The following is a 22,150-nucleotide window of genomic DNA, read 5'->3' on the forward strand; positions in this document are numbered from 1 at the left end:
CTGACCTCAAAGGTTTCTGCTGTCATGGAGACATAGTTTCCTTTAGGGGACTGAAAGCAAACTCGGTTTGTACTCTTACCTGTTGCTGGAGGGAGAGTAGTTAAGTCGATGCAATTTTTCAGGAGGAAAGGTAACTATATATTAAGATACAAAACAATATATATCTTAAGAGAATCTGTACCTGTTGACCCCAAAATTCTACCTCTACTTTTATTTTCTTCTTCCAAAGAAAATAACCAGACATGTGGATAATGATTTCTACAGGAATATTTATCATGATACAGAAAAACATTGGGAGTGTTTTCTTCCAACACTGGAAAAAAACTCTGAAGTAATCTAAATATCTAACAACAGTGGAATGGCTTGAAAATTCATGATATGTTATGATCATGTAACCAATATATTATGATAGCATTATAGTGCTATTATAAAGAGGGTGTTCTGGCAAATTAATGACATGAAAAAATGCCAGCTATAATTTTAAGTAAAAAAAGGATATAAAACGATATTCACTATGATTTTGCTTTGGTAAAAATAATGCATATTTGGGAAGAAAGGCTAGAAGAAACTTGGTAGAATATTATTTATGTGGTAGTCATTTCTAGGCTGAAGAACATTTTTTCCTATGGTTTTCTGTGCCTTACAAATTTAGCCACAGAAAACACCTATTACTGTTATTATCAGAAAAAACAAACATTGAAAAATTCAGCTTTTACTACTACATGTAAAATGGGTTCTTTTTTCAGTAGTCAGCAGCTGGTACTTGGGGAGCTGGAACTACCCTAATTCACTCATTCACTCATTCGCTCATTCATTCATTCGCTCATTCACTCACTCACTCACTCACTCACTCACTCAGTTGATGTTTCAGAGCTCCAGTTGGGTTCCAGGCACTGGGCTGGGTCTCAGGAGTCCAAATTTGAATGAATATAATCTTTTTGTGTGTGCGTGCCAGGGATTGAACCCAGGGGTGTTTAACCACTGGGCCACATCTCCAGCCCTTTTTATTTTTTATTTTGAGACAGGGCCTAACTAAGTTCCTAGGGTCTCTCTAAGTTGTCGAGGCTGCTTTGAACTCTTGATCCTCCTGCCTCAGCCTCCAGAGTCACTGGGATTACAGGCTTGTGCCACCATGCCTGGCTGAATGAAATATAATCTTTACCTTCATGCAGCTCATTGTCTAAAGGGACAAATGTGTATTTCTATACTTGTATTTGTACTTGCATCTATATCTATACTTGTATTTGTACTTCCAGCTACATCAATACCTATACTGTATCTATGCCTGTGTCAGTTCCTATACACGTATCTGTACTATATCTACACCTGCATTTACACCTGTATCTGCACCTATCCATGTATCTATACTTTAACCTGTATCTATACCTGCACCTGTGTCTGTACCTATACCTGTATCTGTATTCACACCTATATCTGTACTTATACCTGTATCCGTATTCACACCTGTATCTTCACCTATATATGTATCTGTACTTATACCTTTTTCTACACCTGTATCTGTCCCTGTACCTGTATTCACACCTGTGTCTGTACCTATACCTGTATCTGTATTCATGCCTGTGTCTGTACCTATACCTTTATCTGTATTCATACCTGTCTGTACCTATACCTGTATCTGTATTCACACCTGCCTGCACCTACACCTGTATCCGTACCTGAACCTGTGTCTGTACTTGTACCTGTTTCTACACCTGCTCTGTACCTGCCCCTGTGTCTGATCTATTTCACATCATCTTCCACAGCAAGGAGAAAGGTAAGTCAAGGCATCAAGACCAGAGAGAGGTCAGGAAAGGTTTCACACAGCAGACGACAGCTGTTCCTTTGAAAGGCCACGTAAAGCTGAGCGATGATCCCCAGGCCTGCCGCCCAGCCCGGGCAGAGCCGCCCCCCGGGCAGCACACACCTCTGTTTTCTTTGGCCAGGTTGTCCGCCATCTCCCAGTAGTCGTAGCTGTGGAGGATGCTGTTGGTGATGCTGACGTGGTTGGCCGCCATCTGGTGTATGCGCTGCGGGATGCTGACGATGGTCGATGGGGACAGGGCGTTGGTACCGGAGAGGCTGCCCTGAGAGCCCACGGAGCTGGTGGGAGAGGGGTTGGGAGACATGGGGGACGGGGTTCCAGCGCTCCTGGATGGGAGAGGTAGAAAGCAGAGTGGGGAGGTCGGGAGCAGTGAGGCGGCAGCCCTCGGCACAGAAACACCATGCACTGCCTGGCTTACTGCCTTTGGGGACAGCGAACTTACTTTCCACTGGCCCCCCACGGAGACGGGGCTTGGGCAGCTTTCGATGAATTCTGCAGGAAAACAGAGACAAGGACAGTGAGCGCCATCTGCGCAAGGCTGAATGGCAGACCAGAACGCGTTCTCCCGTGACTGGGGGAGGAATCCCAGGAGGGACTGAAGGAAAGAGGCAGATCCTCAGAAACGGGTCTGGGAACAGGCTGTTGGCTCCCTCTCTGGAGCTGGTGAGGGGCGGCTGCTGGACCACGGGGCTCCACAGTGGGGTGACTGACGGGCTCGCCCCTCGGCTTTTCATACGAGCTTCAGGTACCCAGTTAGATCATAATCCTGGGGCTCTGCGGATCTGAGCTGGCCTAATTGTTCTCACCGTAAATCACTCTGATTTTTCTGAAAAGGAAATAAAAAGGGCAGGAAAGCTCTCCACCCACTCCTGAGAATACCCTATATTTAAATTTAGGGTTTTTTTTTTTTTTTTTGCAAGAACTGTTGTTGTGCATTTATTTAATGCCTGCAAGTAGATGTCATCAAATTCTTGCATCTAGACTTATAAAGTTTAACAGTATTTCTCTCAAAGGAATCCACTCTTGACTATTCCAAGAGGAACAGATTAAAATATAGTTTCTTAACAGATATTTAAAAATTCTGATTGATTTGGATATTCTGATTTAGAATGTTATTGCTGCAGGAACCAGGCGTTTGCATCGGATATTTTAAAATCTGACCAAACTTTCCCATATCCACATATGAATATGCCACAGTGAATTTCATATATATATACAAATATCTCCACAAGGCACTAATTTAAAAAAAGTATAAGTAGAAGAAAGACCAGTAAAATACAGGAAAGGGAAGAGGGGAGGGAGGTGAGGAGGTAAAGGGGAAGTACTGGGGACTAAATTGGAACAAACTATATTCAATATTTATATAATTATGTCAAAATGACCCTCAAGAGCATGTATAACTATAATACACCAATAAAAAAATTTCTAGGTTGGGGGTGCAGCTCAGTGGTAGAGTGCTTGCCCACATGTGTGAGGCCCTGGGTTTGATTCTCAGTATTGCAAGAGACCAAACACCAAAACCACCCAACCAACCAAACAAATCTAAATGAACAAACAAAAGAAAACCAAAACAGAAAAATTTTCCCTCTGGCAAGGAAAGTTGCTAAATGAACAGGTTTTTTCCCTCTGAGGGACCAAGAATGCTTTCTTGGACAGAAATCTGCAGGACTTTTAGGGGAGAGAAAAAACCTGATCACAGTGATGCTCATGTGAATTTTCTTTTCCAGAGACATGAAAACAGCCTGAGTCTGGTTCCCCCAGGACGATGCGTCCCTTTGGGTCAGCAGGAACTTTACCGGGTAGTGACTGGTTCCTTCAGTGTTAGCAGGAGTCATCAAGAGGGCCAGAAATGGCGTGTCAGGCCTCTGAGGCTCCACAGCCAGGAGTAAATACAGCCCAGAACCGCAGACCCCACGGCTTCACCTGTGTCAGGGAATGCCTTCGTTTTCACAGACAGAACTAGAGAAGGGGCTACTCTCTTTGGAGGCAGCATCTCCCCCTTCCTGCCATGATGGTATTGGCACCTTCCTCAATGGGGTGCGCTGGGCCCCCTAACCTTGTTTGACTTCACCACATGGTGCTGCACCTTCTGGCTCTAAGAACACTAAGGGGAAAGAGGGAGGGAGGTCTGGGGATGGGAGGAAAGGGCGCCCAGTGGGAAGAGTGGCTGAAGGGCTCGCCACGAAGCTCCGCAGCCAAAAAAATCAAGGGTGGCAACAAAGTCCCCCTTCCAGAGAATGTTCTGGACCCATGTAACACACGCTTTCCAGCTGAATTGTCACTGTCATCTGAAGGTTTTGAAACTTTGTATCTAACAAAGGGTAGTGAAGGGTGCAAAGTCTCAGAGGGGACGTACTCTGGAGATTTACTGTGACTAAAATGAAAGATAATGTATAGCACACTTGAAAATCACTAAGAATAGATTTTGAAAGTTCCCATCATAAAAATGACAAATGTGTGAAGTGACGGATATGTTGATTAGCTTGATTTTGTCATTTCCACAATGTATGCACGTAATCCAAATTCCCGACACATGCTGTAAATACACAGGATCTGTCCTTGGCCAAAATATACATTTATTTTTATTTATTTTATATATATATATACATATAAATATATATTTAAATATTTTTAATATATTCATTTTTTATGTATATACATATACATTTAATATATTTTAATATATTTAAAAATGTAGAACTGATGAAGGATAAAAGCCAATGACTCCTGAAAGAAATCTGAAGCTCAGCTCCTCTCCCTACCCACTCTGAATGAACCCATGGATGGCATGTGTGCATTAAGAACTTCTTTTGGTTCCTTAAAAGTTTTGTTGCAACTCCCTGGGCTTCCAGAATTCAGCTTCCTTATTTCTTCAAGCATTTTTTTTTCCCTTGACCATAACAACTCTCTTTGAATACTGAATTTCTGAAAACTACACATCTTGTAAAGGGAAGGCTCTGTGCCAGTTCTTGTCATCACGACACACCAAAGGGCCGAGAGAGTTCTCTACGTGGCTCAGAACTTGGTTACTCAGTTAGGAAGTAGGTACTGTGGTGGACACAGCCCAAGGGACCTCAAATCACCCGGTCATCAGAGACAATCTCTGAGAAGTGGAGGTTGGGAATCAAGGATCTTAAGGGATGGCTGTGTGGCTGACATAAGGCTTGGGGACAGGAATGCTGGATTTCTAGTTTCTGTAGATAAACAGAGAAGGTCCCCAGGAAGCTCAAACAAATAATGAAGTTCAAGTTCATTTCACAACAGTACACCAGACAGAGATTTTTGTTGTTATTTTTTGCCATCTAAAAAGATTCTCCCAGTGAAAATAATTTCACTTCCTGAGGTAAGTAAAAGTTGCCAGGGTTGCAGACTCAATACTTATAGTCACACCTTGCTACCTAGTGGCTCCGAGTTCCGACGAGCCATCTCTTACCATTCTAAATAGCCCTTCCATTAAAAAAGTTAAATTAGCTACTCAAGAGTAACTAAGGGGTAGGGGCTGGGGAGATAGCTCAGTCAGTAGAGTGCTTGCCTTGTAAGCACAAGGCCCTGGGTTTGATCCCCAGCACCCCCCCCTCAAAAAAAAAAAAAAAAAAAAAAAAGAGTAAGAGGTAATGGCTTGAAGTAGTTCCTTCTGAGGGAAGGAATTTATGTCTGCTATAAAGATCTATTTCCTAGGACCCTGGAAGGAAAAACTGGATATTCTTTTTCTTCTTCTTCTTTTTTTTTTTTTTTTTTTGCGTGCAAGGAATTGAACCCAGGGCAGGCACTCTACCAACTGAGCCATATCCCCAGCCCTATTCTTTTTCTTGAGGCCATAAAAATACTTGGGCAAGAAGGCCGGGGGATAAATTAGCTAGGCTCTCAAGGCCTCTACTCTGAGCTCTGAAAGTCAAAAGCGTGTCATAAACCGGGTTATTCTGGAGACAGAGGTGACCTGTACTAGCCCGGGAGCAGTGGGTTCTAGCAGGGTTTTCAAAAGTGCCCCTGACAGGGCGGCACCCGAACACAAGCAGAAACTCGGCTGGTTGGCCAGACAGTACCTTGAAATAGTCAATAAGTGCTTTGGAATACTTGACGGCGTGGTCCCTTTTGAGCCGAAACATCCGCCAGTACAGGAGAGCCAGGCATCGGTAACTGCGCAGAAGGACAGAAGTGAGCCTAGAGTGTCCTTCAGAAACAGGCCTTACAAAAATCATGCCATCCCAAGTGACTCGCTGTTTACACCACGCTTAGCCCCTGAGATGTTCCTATCTGTGTGCATGCACCTGCACCTGATCTTCCTTCTGTCCTCAAAATATAATCAAGAATTCCAACGAGGTACTCCGTACATATATTCACCTTTAACTCATTTTATAATATGAGCTTTATCACTTCCTTGAGAAGAGGGTCTGGCACTTCCTTCGTCCACCACTAGAGGGCAGTCTCTCTCCATGAGCGGCATGAGGAAGCTCTAGCCACAGCTTTCACTGCTTCCTGGGTGAGCTACTGGCTTTGTGGACAGGTCAGCTCTTCTACCTGTTTTTATTACCTTTGCTTTTTAATACTTTATTAGTCTACAATTAGTTTAAATAGATAATATAAATAATGAGCATGAAGCATGAACAATAAAAACACTGTTGAGAGTTTTCATCATTTGATATTTTCTACAATATTTGAATTATGTATTTACGTATTAGTATTAAATCTAATATAATAATGTTATTAAATATCATCAATTTACTCATCCCAATATGGCAGTTCAAGAAAGAAAAGGGCACAGGTAGCATTTTCTGGATTTATCCTTTCTTTCTTGCTTTTTGCTAGTAATCGTTTCCTAATTCAGATCTGGTGTTAACGTGCTAGAATCCCAACAGATCAAACATGACTTAATTGTCTCTGAACACCCCAAACTCCAGATGATGTGATGATGTGGAACAACTTGAGACCCTCTTTAGACTATGCTGCTGTCATAGTTTTTGAGATTCCATTTGATTCTCTAACCATGTAGATTAGATTCTAGAGTGGAATGAACTATTTTTAATTTTTTTTTTTTTAGTTGTAGATGAACGCAATACCTTTTATTTATTTTTATGTGGTGCTGAGGATCGAACCCAGTGCCTCACACGAGCCAGGCAAGCGCTCTACCACTAAGCTACAATCCCAACCCTGGAATGAACTTTTAAAGAAGCAAAAATTTTGGATCCCTTGACAGGAGAGGTGTCCTGTGATCTGGGGAGTGGGGTGAGGTGTCTTGAGGAGAGGTCATGGAGAAAGCTATTATGATCACATAATAGTCATCATTGTACTCATTATCAGTACAGAAAAAAATCTATTATATACTGGCTAACATTTTGAAAGACATGATTTTACTATCAAAGTATAATGAGCTGCTCTTTGGTTTGATGCCTTGAGAACTTTAATGCACTGTCTTTATTCAATCATGCTGATCTGTCACGTAAAGCAACACATGAATTATTTTGATTGCATCTAAATTGTCAAATACAAGAGAAATTCCATTTGACACAATCTACCTTCAAATGACTAAGTCGGGGACCTACCTGATTTTAAAGCACATGCACCCACACAGAAAAAAAAATCACCCTTGTGTAATCAACCTGTCAATTTTCAATGACTGAATTCCGTTCACGCATGGCATAGCAGCAAGCAATGGTCTAGATTCTCCCTGGTGGTTAGAATGGCATGGAGCTTTGTACATTCGAAGGTGCCAGGACAACATCCTGCGTTTTAGCATGTGATTTACCAAGGAGGATGTTGGTGGGGGCAACGATATGCTTCTAGATACGCTTCTAGGTTGCAAAGAGGCACTCACCATAATGCAGCTAGTTGTTTGTCCTCTGGTGTGGCATTGGGCCCTGAGTGGGTTTTTAGTCTCATAGCATATCTAAAAATCAAAAACAAAAATAAAAGCAAAAGACGGCGGTGGGGGGGGTTGGTGGGGGGTGGGGAGCAAAGGAATAAAACAAAAAGAACTTTCTTAGTAATAACAGAACTACTTCTATACTTTTAGTTCTCGCTGCCCAAGTCTTAAGAGTTACCCAGTAAGTGCTGCTGCAGATCTTTCTTAGCCCTCTGATGTTGCTCCTTTCTCCCCAGGTATCACACCACTGTGATGAATGAGCAAATCTCTCCTATGACGCCTCGATACTCTCTGCTCTTTAGTAATACAAGTTCAAATGCTGCAGACGGGCAGAAGTGGTACAGTTAAAGAACTAGTCAAGCACGTGGTGACACGCCCACTATTCCAAATGTTGACGTATGGCCGAGTGGGACACATGGAGGTAAAGTTCAATCCTCCTGGGTTTTCCTTCAGGAGAATTTGCACCCCTGGTGCTCAGATGGGTGCTCCATTTACCCGTGTCTCTGTTGTGTGACTCCTACCTTGACGGCAGTGCGAATGTCCTGGGTACATTTTCAATGTACGTTTGGGTCTGTTATGCGCATTACGACAAACAAGGGCCTTTTATGGGCGGCACTTAATTCCACTGACTTCTCTGAACTAGGGGCACTGTGGCCCTTGCTGTCTCCAGTAACATACCAGGTCGCCTATGCAGACTCTTTGAGAGAGCTGAGGTAGTTGTGCAATGGTCGGAGAGTCCCAGGTTCAAAGCCCAGCTCAGTTACTTGGTTGCGAGAGCTTAAATGTGTTCACATTCCTAAGCTCTCGCTTCCCTACCTATGAAACAGCTAATACCGTGATCACACAGCCGTGCTGTAGGGATTAACCCAGACAGTTCTGCAAAGCTCCTGGCAGAGGAGGCTGGCTGGCTGTGAACGGCTGAGGAAGCAGTACCTTTTTGTCACACCATCTCCTCAGTGTGTGTGCGTTTGTAGTTTCCTGTGTGGGTCTGCAGAGAATTCGAAGTAGCTGCTCTGGGAATCACAGTACACACTCGTGACTCGACAGAAGTCACCAGCATCAACGTTCTACCACCTTGAGTGACGTGTGGAAGTTCTTACCTTCCCTGCTTCCAAACAATCACCCTGAGTATCAGATGGGGGCATGCTTTTGTTTCAATCATCAAACATGACCTATAAGAGGAGGACAGCTTACTGTACGTGTGTGTTTCTGTTCTTTGCTCCTTCCTGAGGCCTCCGGTTCCTTCTTCTGTTGTTTCCCTTCTGTTGAGAAAGCTCCTTCAGTCAATCGCTAAGGGGGTCCCTTAGAGACAAACGCTTTTGTTTTCCTGAGTCTGACAATATCTTTATTTCCCTCCATTCCTGAAGAATATTCCACTAACTCTAGAATCCACAGCTTGGTATTTCATTCCTTCTTTCCACGCTTGAGAAATGTCATGCCACTTCCTTCTGCCACCATGATTTCAGATGAGGTGTCGGCTGTCGGTCGAGAGGGTGTTTCCCCCACAGCTGACGCGCTGCTTCTCTCCTGGTCTTTGGTTTTCAGGAACAGAATTACCATGTGTCTTGGCATGCGTTTCTGTAGGTTAATCCTGGTTGGGTTTTCCTTGGCTTCTTGCATCTGTAGGTTGCTGTCTTTTGACAGTTGTGGTAACTCGCAGCCATCACCTCTTCAAGGGCTCTCTCGGTCCCACTCTCTCCTCCTCTCCCTCTGGGACTCCAGTCATACACCCGCTGGAGCTCCTGTTATTGGGCTTACTTGGTTTAAAGGGGCCCCACGAAAGTCATGTGCTGGAAATTTAATTCCCAAAGTTAGCAGTATTCAGAGGTGGGACCTCACGTGGCAGAGCCCCCTCTCTTGGGTTAATCGTGGGTGAGTTAGTCACGCAGGGAGTGAGTCCTGGTAAAAAGGAGGCATTCAGAGCGCCTTCCTGTTTCCCCCATGCTCCTTGCCCTTCCGCCACGTGACGAGGCAGCGCAAAGGCCCTCATGGGAGGGACGCTAGCACCAGGATCCTGAGCTTCTAGGCCTCCGGAGCCACGAACCAAACAAACTTCTATCATTTGTCATTTATTCATTTTGCAGAAATTAGACTAAGACAATGCTTGAGGCTCGTTCACCTTATTTTTTTTTCCTAGTCTATTCCTCTCTTGCTCAGATTGGGCAGATTCTACTTTCTGTACTTGAGGTCATTGATTGTATCCCCCGTCATCTCCCCTCTATGATTGACCCCATCCAGTAATTGTTTTCTATAATTCTATTTTTCAGTTCTATCATTTCTATTCAGTTCTTTTGAAATAACTCTTTTGACACGATTTTCTACTTTTTGTGTGTTGTAATGTGATTGTTTATTGGAGAATTTTCAGGATGACTGCTTTGAAATTCTTGTCAGATAATTCCAACGTCTGATTCATCGTGGTCTGGATATCAACTGATCTGTTTTCTTTTCAGTCAGGATTCTCTTGGCTCTTGGTATGACAAGTGAGTTTCTATTGTATCCTGGACATTTGGCTATTATGTTAGGAGAGTCTGGGTCCTATTTAAATCTCTTGTTTTAGCAGTTGTCCTGTTGAGGTTTAGCAGGCAAGCCCCGAGTTACTTTTGAGGCCTTGGTCCAATTATAATTTAGTTTTTTGAGCCTTCCTGGTACTATATTGGTCTGCCCTGGTGACCTGGTGCCACCAGGGCTTCAACTGGTCCCTGGTGAAGCTTCCTGAGGCAAGGTGGAGGGTGGGAGGGAAGGATCCCCAGGTTGGACTCTGAGGGAGCAGCGCTTCATGGGTCAGTGCCTCTGCTTCCTGCGGTCCCATGGTGAAGGAAGGAATTCTCTCACTGTGCTGAGCTACACCTGCCAGAGCTCCTGGCCCCCCAGTGTCTCTCAGTGGGAGAAAAGAATGTCAGTTTTGGTGGACAAGGTGCAGATTTAAGTGGCAAACTGATTGGAATTTTTTTTTTTTATGATCCATTAATGTATGGTTTTCTTTTCTTTTTTCCCATTTTTTAATTGATGCATTATAATTATACATAAGTGTGGAATTTGTTGTTAGGTATTGGTACATGCACGCATATCATCACCTCATGCATTTATTTCTCTGATTCAAAAACCTTTCCTTTAGCTATTTTGAAACACAATACCTTAGTGTTCACTATAGTCATCCTGCTGTAATTAATACTACTTTCTAACCCAGGTTAGGAAAATGCCTTTTGTCTCAGTTTTCTGGGTAGGTTAAGGGCTTCTGGTCATCTTGAACTACCTGGAAGATGGACTGTGTCCTCTACCTGTGCAAGGCTACCGCATCAGAGGGCTCATAAGGCGTGGCACACCTGCACCCCCGGTGTGTAGTGACCGACAGGGAGCGGTGAAAAAAATCACGCAGCCGCTTTGAGCCAATATGGGCCAGAGACTGTGACCTCAGGTGACTGGAAATCTCCCATGCAGAATGGTGGGGCACAGTGAAAAACAACTCAGCTGTGGCTACACAGAATCTCAAAATCAGAAAAGCCTCTTAAAGCGAGTACTAGGAAGAGTTATTTCACACAATGGGCATTAGGCCTTAACCTGTGTGGTCAGATGGGCTAAACACATAAATCCAGAGGGTTAATGGGTTAGATTTCCTTGATGGCTCGTTTGAGAGATGTTAAGGACGTGCCTTTTCAGGTCACTACCGTGGAAGAAAAGTGTCCCCCAAGACGCTCAGGTGACCGTCAGACACCCTGCTCCACGTGTCTTCACCCAGGTTGGGGGACGAGGCTTGTGTTCAGGATTTAGACCAGCACGACATGAGCACCATCCACGACAGACTCACAGGATGGCTTCTCCTTCCATAGAATTCCCCCGAATTTTCTTTCCTCGCAGTACATACTCCTGGATCATTTCCTGAGGCAGTGAAGTTTTAGATGATCCCCTCATCCAAGGTGTCAGCTGCCTACAGTCAACCGCAGTTCTCGAATATTAATACTCATTTTGACTATTTCTAGAGACAACAGAGTCATATACCTTTAATTGTGATACATTATTATAGTTGTTCTGTTTTATTATTGCTGTTCTCTCACTATGCCTAATATATAAAGTACACTTTACTGAAGCTACGTATGTATAGCAAAAATACACAGTATACGTAGGGTTTGGTACCGTGGGTGGCTTCAGGCATCTGCTGGATCCTGCAGTACCTGCTGAGGATAAGGGGGACTAGTGTCCACTAACCTGACCAGATATTCTCTTTCCCCTGCTGCCTCCCTCTGTTCTCCCAGCCTCTGGTCTCCTCCTTTCTACCCTAAACTTTGATGGTCATCTTTTTTCAGCTTTCTCATGAGCGAGAGCAGTGTGTGCCTGTCTTCCTGTGCCTGGCTTATTTCACTTTACGTAATGTCCCCTGATTCCACCCAGGTGGTCATAAAGGACAGGATTTCCTTCTTTTTAAGGTAGAACAGTATCCTGTTGTGTATATGCATCACTGTTCCTTCATCCATCCAGAGGATGGATGTGGGGGTGGCTACCACGTCTGGGCTGTTGTGAACGGTCTTGTGGGGAGCACAGGAGAGCAGAGGTCCTGACCACTTCTCCTGGATGCATCCCTGGGGTGGGACTGCTGGATCACTCGGTAGGTGGAGTTTTGATTTTCTGAGGGGCCTCCAGACTGTTTGTTCCACCATGAATGTACTAATTTGCATTCCCACCAACAGTGCACAAGGGTTCTCTTTTCTCCACACCCTTGACAGCACTGCTCTCTCTCATCTTTTGGGTAACAGCCTTTTTGTCTGGAGTGAGCTGATATTTATCGTGCTTTTGATTTGCTTATACCTGCTGATTTGCGATGTTGAGCATTTCTTCACATACCTTTGGCCATTTATAGGTCGTATTTTGAGAAATATCCACTTAAGATCAATATATTGCTCATTTTTTTTTTTTTTTTGGGAGGTATTGGGGATTGAACCCAGGGCCTTGGGCTTGCGAGGTAAGCACTCTACCAACTGAGCTATATCCCCAGCCCCCTATATTGCTCATTTTTAAATCGGGTTATTTTTGTTGTTGTTGCTTATTTGTTTTCTGAACCAGATTCCTTTTGCTCAAAAGCAGCTTAGAGGTGAAGTTCAAAACCAGCCAAAGTTCAAAACTGGCCGGGGGCAGCCGGCAGGTCATGGCACACTCAGGCTCAGCTTCCTCCCAGCCGGGGGTTAGAGGGGCTGAGGGTGCAGCAGACACTCTTTGCTGGGTACCCCAGTTCTCCCTTGTGCCCCCTCCCCCGGCAGGAAACGACGGCTTACCTGATGAGCTCCACTGTCTCTGAGTACATGGTGTAAGGAGACTTGGACTCCATCGGGCCTTGCTCCATTGCGTTTCCACACTCGATGAACGACAAGGCTGCCTCGGCATAGTTCAGAGCCTTTCCGAACTTTTCCACCTGAGCAACAGAAGAGACAGTGTCGACCTTAATGACAGTCTCTACACTGGCATTGCCCTGTGGTTCATTCACTTTGAGAAACTCACCTTGTGAGTTTCAAAATTCTGTGCATGGAGCCGGGAGAAGAAAGAAGCAGGCGACACTGGGCCCCTTTTATTCACGATGGTGCTTTTCAGGGTTTCAGTTTTTCATGGTCAACCATAACCCCAAAACAGTAAATGGAAAATTCCAGAAGTGGACATTCTATTGAACATTTTTTTTATCATTGTCTATTATTCTATTTTGTTATTAGTTAATCTCTTACTGTGCCTGATTTATAAGTTAAACTTTTATCACAGGGTGAAGGTATAGGAAAAAGAAGTACATATATGTTTTGGTATTATCTGTGGTTTCAGGTATCCACTGGGGGTCTTGGAATGTACCCCCTCAACTAAGGAAAAGACTACTGTATTATTTCTCTAGTTGCTTTCTCAAATTGCCACCAGTTTGGGGTAAGTGGGTGAGTAGTTACATGTAGCATGGTACCAAATGCATGGGACAGCTGTCAATCAACATGGCTCAGGACTTCAAGGCTGCTCTGATCGCTGTCTTTCTCTTTCCGATGGGTTGGCAACTTCACTCCTTATTCTGCCATGCTATGCTGAATATGCATCAAAATTGATGGGTCTGGTTCCAAGAGTTTTCATACTTTCTTTTCTTTTTTTTTTTGGGGGGGGGGTTGAATCTCCTTCTCTGCCTCCCTCCCTTCCTTCCTGTCTCCCGAGGATTTAATCCAGGGCACTTTATTACTGAGCTACATTCCCAGTCCTTTTTATTTTTTATTTTGAGACAGAGTCTCACTAACTTGCTGATGCTGGCCTCAGACTTGTGATCCTCCTGTCTCATCCTCCCGAGTTGCTGGGATTATGGTGTGCGCCCTCCTGCCCGGCTTTGAACTACACTTTCTTTTTGCACACTGCAACTTGGACAGCTCAGCTCAAGGCGCTGGTTATTATCTTTTAGGTTATTTGTAATATTTACATCTCTTCCTCTTCTCATGTGCTCTTCATTAATGATGAGGACATCATTTAAAAGTGAGATGAAGGGAAAAGAGAAGAGATAAAATCCATGGCACTATTTCAGCTTCACCAAAACGGGACATGAAGATGAAAATCAACACTAAAGATGTTTTCTGGATTATCTGTAGTCATTTAAATTTATGTTAATCTTTCCCCACATCAGCCTTACATTCTTAAGTTCTCATAAATTAAACCTACACATTGAGCTCCTGGTTCTGCACATTGCTGTTCTCTGAAGATAATTACATATTTGTACTTTGGATAACAACATCTCCCCAATATTCAAAGAATGACACATATGCTCTAAATATTATTCTAAGTCTTGCTGCAAAAATAAAACAAAACCTCCCTAGAATCGATACTTTAGAAAACAGAACGATATTGCAAAATGGCTTCTCATTAGCAAATCAAAATTTTAGACAGCTTATAAAAAAACCAAAGAGGCAACCTTGTTTTTGGCAGTGCCTCAGAGAAAGGAAATAATTTCCTTCAGTAAGTGTCCTCCACAGTGCTCAGCTCTGGGGTATGTGCACTTGATGCACAAAACTCCTTCCAGGGACACACGGTACAGCTGGACAGAGGAAACGTGCCCCCACAAACTAGTTCGATGTGCAAAGCAGTTGAAGATTAAACGACAAAATGCAGAAGCAGGAATCCCTTACCAAAGAGCTGGACGGGAGGGGAGCGTGATGGGGCTGTGGAGAGGCGGGGTACTTCAGGGAGGAAACGGTGTGGTTTGCCTGGTCATAGGGAGGTTGCCGAGGGTGCCGAGAGCTTGTGTGTGTGTGTGTGTGTGTATGTGAGCGGGAAGCTCTGCAGGGGCAGGTGCCCTCTGGCTGGCATGAACAGGTGTGCTCAGAGGCTGGCAGGGGACAGGCCTGGCTGGCAGTGCTACGTGGGAAGCAGAAGATAAGAAAGGTAGGGTGGGGCAAGACGACACTGAATGGGCAAGGCCAGTGACCCTGGATGCTGGACACAGGCAGAAGATCTCTTTCTGTGTTACGATTTGGATGTGAAGTGCCCCCAAGAGCTCGTGTGTCAGACAATGCAAGAAGGTTCAGAGGTTGGAACTGGAGAACATCATGCTAAGTGAACCAAGCCAGTCCCAAAGAACCAAAGGCTGGATGTTCTCTCTGATACGTGGACGCTGATTCACGATAAGGGAGCGGGGAGAATAGAAGTATTTTGGACAATACAGAGGAGAGTGAAGGGAGGGGGCAATTGGGGGTAGGAATAAAAGTAGAATGAATTGAACATTATTACCCTGTGTGTGGATTATATGACCTGTCTAATCCTACATCATGTGCAGCCAAACAAATGAGAGGTTATGCTCCATTTATGTATGGACGTGTCAAAATGCATTCTACTGTCACGAATAACTAATTAGAAGAAATAAAAAAAGATTATGGCTAATAAGTCTGGTAAAACTTGTTTCACAGTATGACTGTTGAGGTTTCTTACAAACAACCTTTTGAAAAAAGTTTGGAGCCCATATTTCCTAGTTTCAATTAATTGTGACTAAATGATTTTAATAAAAAACAAACAAAAAAAAACCAAGAATGTTCAGAGGTCAAATGATTGAGTTAGGAGAGCCTTAACCCAATCAGTGAATTAATCCCCCTGATGGGATTAACTGAAGGTAACTGAAGGCAGGTAGGGTGTGGCTGGAGGAGGTGGGTCCCTTGAGGTATTTATTTGTATCTGGTGAGTGTAGTGTCTCTTTCTGTCTCTGTCTCTGTCTCTCCCTCTCCCTACCTTCCTCCCTCTTTCTCTCTCCTCTCTCTGCTTCCGATCATCATGTGAGCTGCTGCTTCCCTCTGCCACACTCTCCGCCATGATGTTCTGCCTCACCTTGAGCCCCAAGGAATGGAGCCAGCTGTCTATGGACTCAGTCCTCTGAAACAGTGAGCCCCTAAATATGGGGCTCCTTAAAATGTTTTTGTCAGGTCTTTTAGTCACAGCAACGAAAAAGCTGACTAAAACATTCTGCTTAAAAGTCTGAGGTGCCTTTCCAACAGTGGCCGTGGATCAGCTTCTTTACAAGACTGGAACTCTCCATCGGATTGTGGAACTCTGTAGGCAAGAACTGTCCTTCCATCTCTCTTCTCTATTTTTTGACACTCAGTGGACATTTTCTCTGTTCACCAGTTTACCTTGGCAGTGGACCTCATACAAAAAAAATGTTTGGTGGGTGACCTTGGTAGCCCTGGGAGAGAGGGACTGTTATAGTTCAAATACCTTCAACACTGGAATAATATTCTGAAAAATCATTTAAAAATGGCTTTTTCATCTCCAGCACCCTGGCTGATGTCAGTGATGAGCACTGGAGGGGAATAAAACTGGAATTACTAGGCAGGAAGGGGTTCTTTTGGATGAGTACTTAAGATGAACGACCCTACGATCTCTTAAAAACAACAACAACGAAAGTTTTCTATTTCTTGCCTGAAAGCTTCAAGCTTTCCAAAATAGAAGATTATTCAAGCAAGGAAAGTCATTCTTTGAAAACATCAAATCATGGCTATTTTAGGGTTTTATGGGCACACAATAGTTTCTGCATTCTACAGTTCAGGGGAAGCATGCGCTGTAGCAGATGCACATGAAGAACATGAGTCTTTCTGAAAAGAAATTTGATCCTGGGACCAAGTCAAGCGTTGACCAAGCTAACAAGAGAGGAAAATGCAAATCTGGAATTTTTTTTTTTTTTTTGAAGGAAAAAAATACCACCACCCACTGACTGTATTGGCTCTAGTTACTATTCAAGCCTTAGGATTCAATTGAAATCTTCACTTATCCAGGGCTTTCTCCCAGTTAGACATTATTGGTTGAAGTCATAATTTATTGGGCCATGAGCACTTGATTATATAAACATTTCTCCATTTAGCAGGCCCAGCCATCCTTGTAATAGATTTTATAATTACCCAGCTATATTGCCCCAATGATGAAGCTGCAGTACAAATGTAATTTGGAGGACTGTATCTGAAAAGAAAAGGGTCTCACCATTGCATCTGCTTTATGCTTCATCCGTTTAGCTTCTTGCATAAAATAATCTGCACTGCGAGGCCTACAAGGGGAGAATGATATAAGACGTCATTATTGCTTAAGTGCAAGATCTTTTGAAAATATTCTTTTCTTTTGCTCAAACATAAAGCACAATTTAAAAACTCTGCTTAATGTGGAACCAAGTACTTTTTTTTACACTTCTAAATTACTGCCTGTGTGTAAAACACTGTGATTATTTTTCTCTTAAGTTAGCAATTCAGAACCTACTCAATATGTGCAGAGAGTCGACATTTACAGTGGCTTTAGTATGGTCCCCCAGTGTCTAATTTGTGATTCAGATTTTTTATTGTATGGTTAAGAAAAAAGTGAAAAATCTTATTTCATGTAATAGTTACAACAGAACAATCCCTTTTAACTTAAAGGTCGTAAATATACCTCAGAATAATTGCATAGATACATATGGGTGAGAATATTTGTGTATCCTTATGAATATAAGGATCATTTATATGCATAAGTGCTACCTGGAGTTATATGTGTATATATTTAATTATTTTAAAGCCTGGCAGTGAAAAATGAAAAAATGTAATGCTATATGATTACATTCCAGTTGTTGAAGTTAATTGTAAAATGATGTCTACCTTGTAATAATGCAAACATGGCATGTATTCTCTAGAGCCCTGATTAGCTAGCTGGTAAACATTAAGAGCAGAATGTGCATTATTAAAGCAATAACCCTGGTCAGCACTGATTCTTCTGGGAGACAAAGGTAATTCATCCTGAGACTTATCGGAGTGTGCACAACGATCCCCAGTTACACTAAAGCACTTGTCAGGGAGTACCTTTAAATGCTTGTCTGACAGATTTTTAAAAATAAAATTTATATCCTTTAGTCTCCATCATCATAAACTTTATTGTATTATGGGTCTTTATATAATCAATAAACCTGACCTATTCCTGAAGATGCAATCTAAGCCAGGACTCCCGGAATGGGAGGTATGGTGATGTAAGAAGAGCTACTACTCCTGGACTGTTTAACCTACTGTGATATACTTATTTTGAATTGTCTTGTTTCAGATTATAATGGGTCTTTTGCCCTACTGAGATATTAGGTAGCCAGAGCATCCCTTTATTCAAAGAGGTCAAAACACTTAGAAAAACAATGTATACTATGACAATGAACATTGATTCAGACACATCAGAATCATAGCATATAATGCTTTGGGTAAAAGAAATCACTGAAGCAAGAAAAGGACCTGGTTTTCTATATCTTATTTCTCTATAAAATATCATCAATATTGTGGAACTGATGTGTTGGCATCTCATAAACAAGAAGTGGCAATACAGTTGCAGAATTTCCTAATCCTGTCCTTGGCTCATGGCTCCTTCACTGCTCTTGTCCCCGTGCAGGCCTGACAGCTGCCATTCATTTTGATGGATCTCCCCTTGGTGGGTGAGTAGAGGCTTCCTTCATAGCAAGGTCCGCTCTGGTCAGCTCTGCCTTCTCCGTTACATCCACGCCCTCATACTTCTTCTGTTCTAATAGCTTTTGAGTTGCTTTAACAGGGTGGTTTTTCCTTCTTTGGCCACATATTGACCCTTGTCCACATATGGATTATATGGTCTTTGAAAACAATATTGGCAATTTATTTTTGTTGTTGTTACTGCTTGTTTGCTTCTGTATTTAAATAAACTTTATTTTTTAGAGCAGTTTTAGCAAAACTGAGCAGAAAGTAGAGAGAGTTCTCCTCTGCCCTCTGCCCCACAGAGCCACAGCCTCCTCCACTGTCAGCATCCCAAACTAGAGTGGCACACGTGCTACAATCCACGAACCAACACTGACAATCATTATCCAGAGTCCCTAGTTTAGGGTTTAGCGTTGGTGCTGTAGATCCCATGGGTTTGACAAATGTATAACAATATGCCTCTACCATTACATTCTCATAAACAGCAGTTTCACTGCCCTGGATCCTGTATTTATTTTTTGTTTGTCCTTTGGCTTCGTCTCCTGACATGGAAGACCAGACCCCACCTCTAGGTCAAGACCAGATCTGACTCCTGAGCTTCACGTGGGGTCCCAAAGCCTGTCTGTTTGGGAGAAGAGTTCCCGTATTCTCACCCATTTCCCCCTTGTCGCCAAATGCTTGGACTGCTTCCCTGTAAGCATTCCTCTCTTCTCTCACGACCACCTTCTCCACCCAAGTCCAGGCTTTCCTGGCCTCCTTGGCTGCTGAGACTCCAGATGGACTTGCCTGCAATCTAACTTGAGTTTCACCCCTTGACCAATGTTGGTAACACAAAGTCTTCATTACATCGTCATCCTGCTCACAGACCTGGACTCAATCTCCAGGGCCTCTGAGGCCAAATCTCAGTTCAGGTACCTAATAACCATCCCTTAACCACATCGCTTATTCAGCCTTGGCCAAAGTCTGGGCTGGTTTCCCCACTGTCTTGATAACTTGCTCTCTCTGTCTCAAAAGCTTTGCTTATCTCCTTGCTGGCCTGGACTATGGGGTTCCCTGCTCACTAACTGAGTCTGCACCGAGGACCTACTATGAGCCAAAAGTGACTGCCCTTCAATTCTTCTGCTTCCTGGTTGCTCTGGTCCAAGCTCATCTCCTTCTTTTCTGGTCTCATACAGCGCTTTGTGTTTGCACTGCACTTCTGGGTATTTAATGGCCTCCTAAGCTCCACGGAGCTACAGTCATTGCATGTGTACAACTTGGTGGCTGGTACACTGTCAGCAGGGACCAGGCTGTGGACCTCTGCAGTCTTCCCCACCCTGTGCTTTCAGGCACATGACAGAGGATGAGCAAGTCCTCCCTGAATAGCCTGGACTTTGCTCTGAGCTGAGGAAAGAGTGGTGCCTTCTGATGGGGTGCAGCATCACAGCCAATGAGCCAGAGAGCGTCTCCATGGCAACTGGAAATTCTCCACATCATTATCTGCTCTACACTCTAGTATATAAGTTTGGTCATTTTCTTCGTGCCCTGTTTTGTAGACCTTGTCACGAACAGATCGTCATTTCAAATGCATTTCGTTTTCAGGAAAGATTTTCTTGGCAATAAACTAGGGCGTCTTAGTTTTCCTGAGCCTTCTAAGTTCCCTTTTAGATGGCAGTGGCTTATAATCCTTAATATGGGTTCTTTATCAATACTGTTTTTATCTGCAGCACGTGAATGCCTTTTTTAAAAACCTGATATGGAGGCTGAGTCACAAACTCTCAATAGTGTGTGTGGATAAGTAACACATCTAATTTTCTGACTTTATCTGGGTAATTACAATAGTAACCTGACTTGCTGAAAGGAAAGATACCATCTGGGGCCGTTTACAAACACATTTGTTAGAATTCTCATTTTGCATCTAATGGCGGGCTCACTATACTGACTCACAGAAGACTGCCTGATGATTGTCCATTTCCTTCTTCCAGGCGATTCTAGTGCCACGCTCCTAGATCAGGCCATTACAAAGTCACTGGATCAATGGGACCTCACCCAAGCTGTCCAGGCAGTGGTGGATGCTTGCCACCATGAAGCCATCACTACCCACAGCAATACATCAGTCAGCAGGGAAGGTAAAATCAACACCACCATGTGCCAGTCACAGAACAGGACATAGCACAGGCACTAACCCTAATCATCTCAGTGTTCAGGCAGATTTTTCATTCGATCTTTTAATTTTTTATGCAAAAAAACCTAAGAGTTTATTTTTTTTTTAAGGAAATTTATGTAACAACATTCTTCACATTGTTTCTCGCAGTGACGGTTTTTCATGATGATACAAGAGCAAACCTCATAAGAGTTCAATTAAGCATCACCAACGTCGCTGTGAATCTTGCACTCTGCAGCCCCGGGGCCCGAGTGATGTGAAAGCCGGAGTGAAGCCACTTGCGTTTTGTCGCAAGGGCCCTCTGGGACAAAAGTGACCTTAGTACTTGATCCAAAGAGGCCGTTTTCTTCTCCTCTCCTCACCCTCCCTCCACCCCCACCTAAACACATGGCCTTGGATCTGAGCAGCAACCTAACATGAGTACCCCTAACATTTTTTTTTTTTTTTTTTTTTTTTTTGCTTTCTGGCTGAGAGCAAGCGAGCTGAATGGTCTCCCATGGAGAGGCTGGCACACTCGATTCAGCAATTCCTACCTCTGTGAAAGGCCGTGCTTGGCAGAGCCAGCCGGTTCTGTGCACGCTGGCAGAGACGAGAGCTCAGTGTGTTTGAACTCACAGGTTTCTCTGCGTGGCAGAGATCTGGACAGATTTCTTAGGGAGACTGAAATCCAAACCAGACAAAGGGGCAGTGGCATACCAAATGAATTCATCATCCGACATCTGGTATTTCAGCTTGTCACTTGATAAGCCCCAGAGAGGTTCCTGTGTCCCAAGCTTGGAGGTGCTTTCTCCAAGAGGGAGGAAGTATAAGAAGTTAAGCACTTGTTTTCGATGAACTCAGTGATCACTAGTATTATATTATCATTTTCCTGCGCTGGGGAGCACCTCCAGGGCCTCCTAGGCAGGCGCTCCACTACTGAGTCACGCCCCCAGGCCCAAGTCAACACTGCTGGTGGGACTGTGGCATCAAGGATCCTGAGGAGCCAGGCTGGCTTTCTGGGCACTTCCCCACGGATGCAGGTAGACTGTGTTTAGTCAGCAAGGATTCTAGCGCAGCTGGTGTTTCTACTTTGATGTTGGCTGGGCCCCCAGTGTCCCTGGGACCTGGCTTCTCAGAAGCAAGAGCATAATCTGTTTCTTAGAGGCCCTATCCTCGCACCATGCACAGGAGGTAGTGTGCCCCTTCCAGGAGGCTAAGAAAGGGCGAGTCTGTCATTCAACCAAAAGGAACTTTCTGCTGAAATGGAGAATTATCGATCTCATTGTTATTCTTCTCTGGGTGTGAAATTTAAAATAAAATAATTTTACCACATCTTAAAAGTGTTCAAAGAGCTCAGTTTTCAATCAGAGAGATCTGAATGTCCTTGTTTCCCCCAACGAAATGAGGAATTGACCTTGAAAGAG

At 43.7% G+C, this 22,150-nt stretch overlaps 1 protein-coding gene across 2 annotated transcripts in view; it reads right to left on the reverse strand.

The window, feature by feature from the left end:
* Aff3 (ALF transcription elongation factor 3) overlaps window positions 1–22,150 on the reverse strand; it is a 538,593-nt gene that overhangs the window by 3,886 nt on the left and 512,557 nt on the right. For both annotated transcript variants that reach the window (XM_047523038.1, XM_047523040.1), the window contains 6 exons: window positions 17,139–17,202; window positions 12,947–13,083; window positions 7,635–7,706; window positions 5,866–5,959; window positions 2,265–2,314; window positions 1,925–2,148 (listed from right to left, as the gene is read on the reverse strand). In XM_047523038.1, the coding sequence (XP_047378994.1) occupies window positions 1,925–2,148; window positions 2,265–2,314; window positions 5,866–5,959; window positions 7,635–7,706; window positions 12,947–13,083; window positions 17,139–17,202 (641 nt within the window). The remainder of the gene's footprint in view (window positions 1–1,924; window positions 2,149–2,264; window positions 2,315–5,865; window positions 5,960–7,634; window positions 7,707–12,946; window positions 13,084–17,138; window positions 17,203–22,150) is intronic.

The sequence above is a fragment of the Sciurus carolinensis genome, chromosome 13 (genome assembly GCF_902686445.1).
Source record: "Sciurus carolinensis chromosome 13, mSciCar1.2, whole genome shotgun sequence".
In the NCBI taxonomy this organism is placed as follows: domain Eukaryota; kingdom Metazoa; phylum Chordata; class Mammalia; order Rodentia; family Sciuridae; genus Sciurus; species Sciurus carolinensis.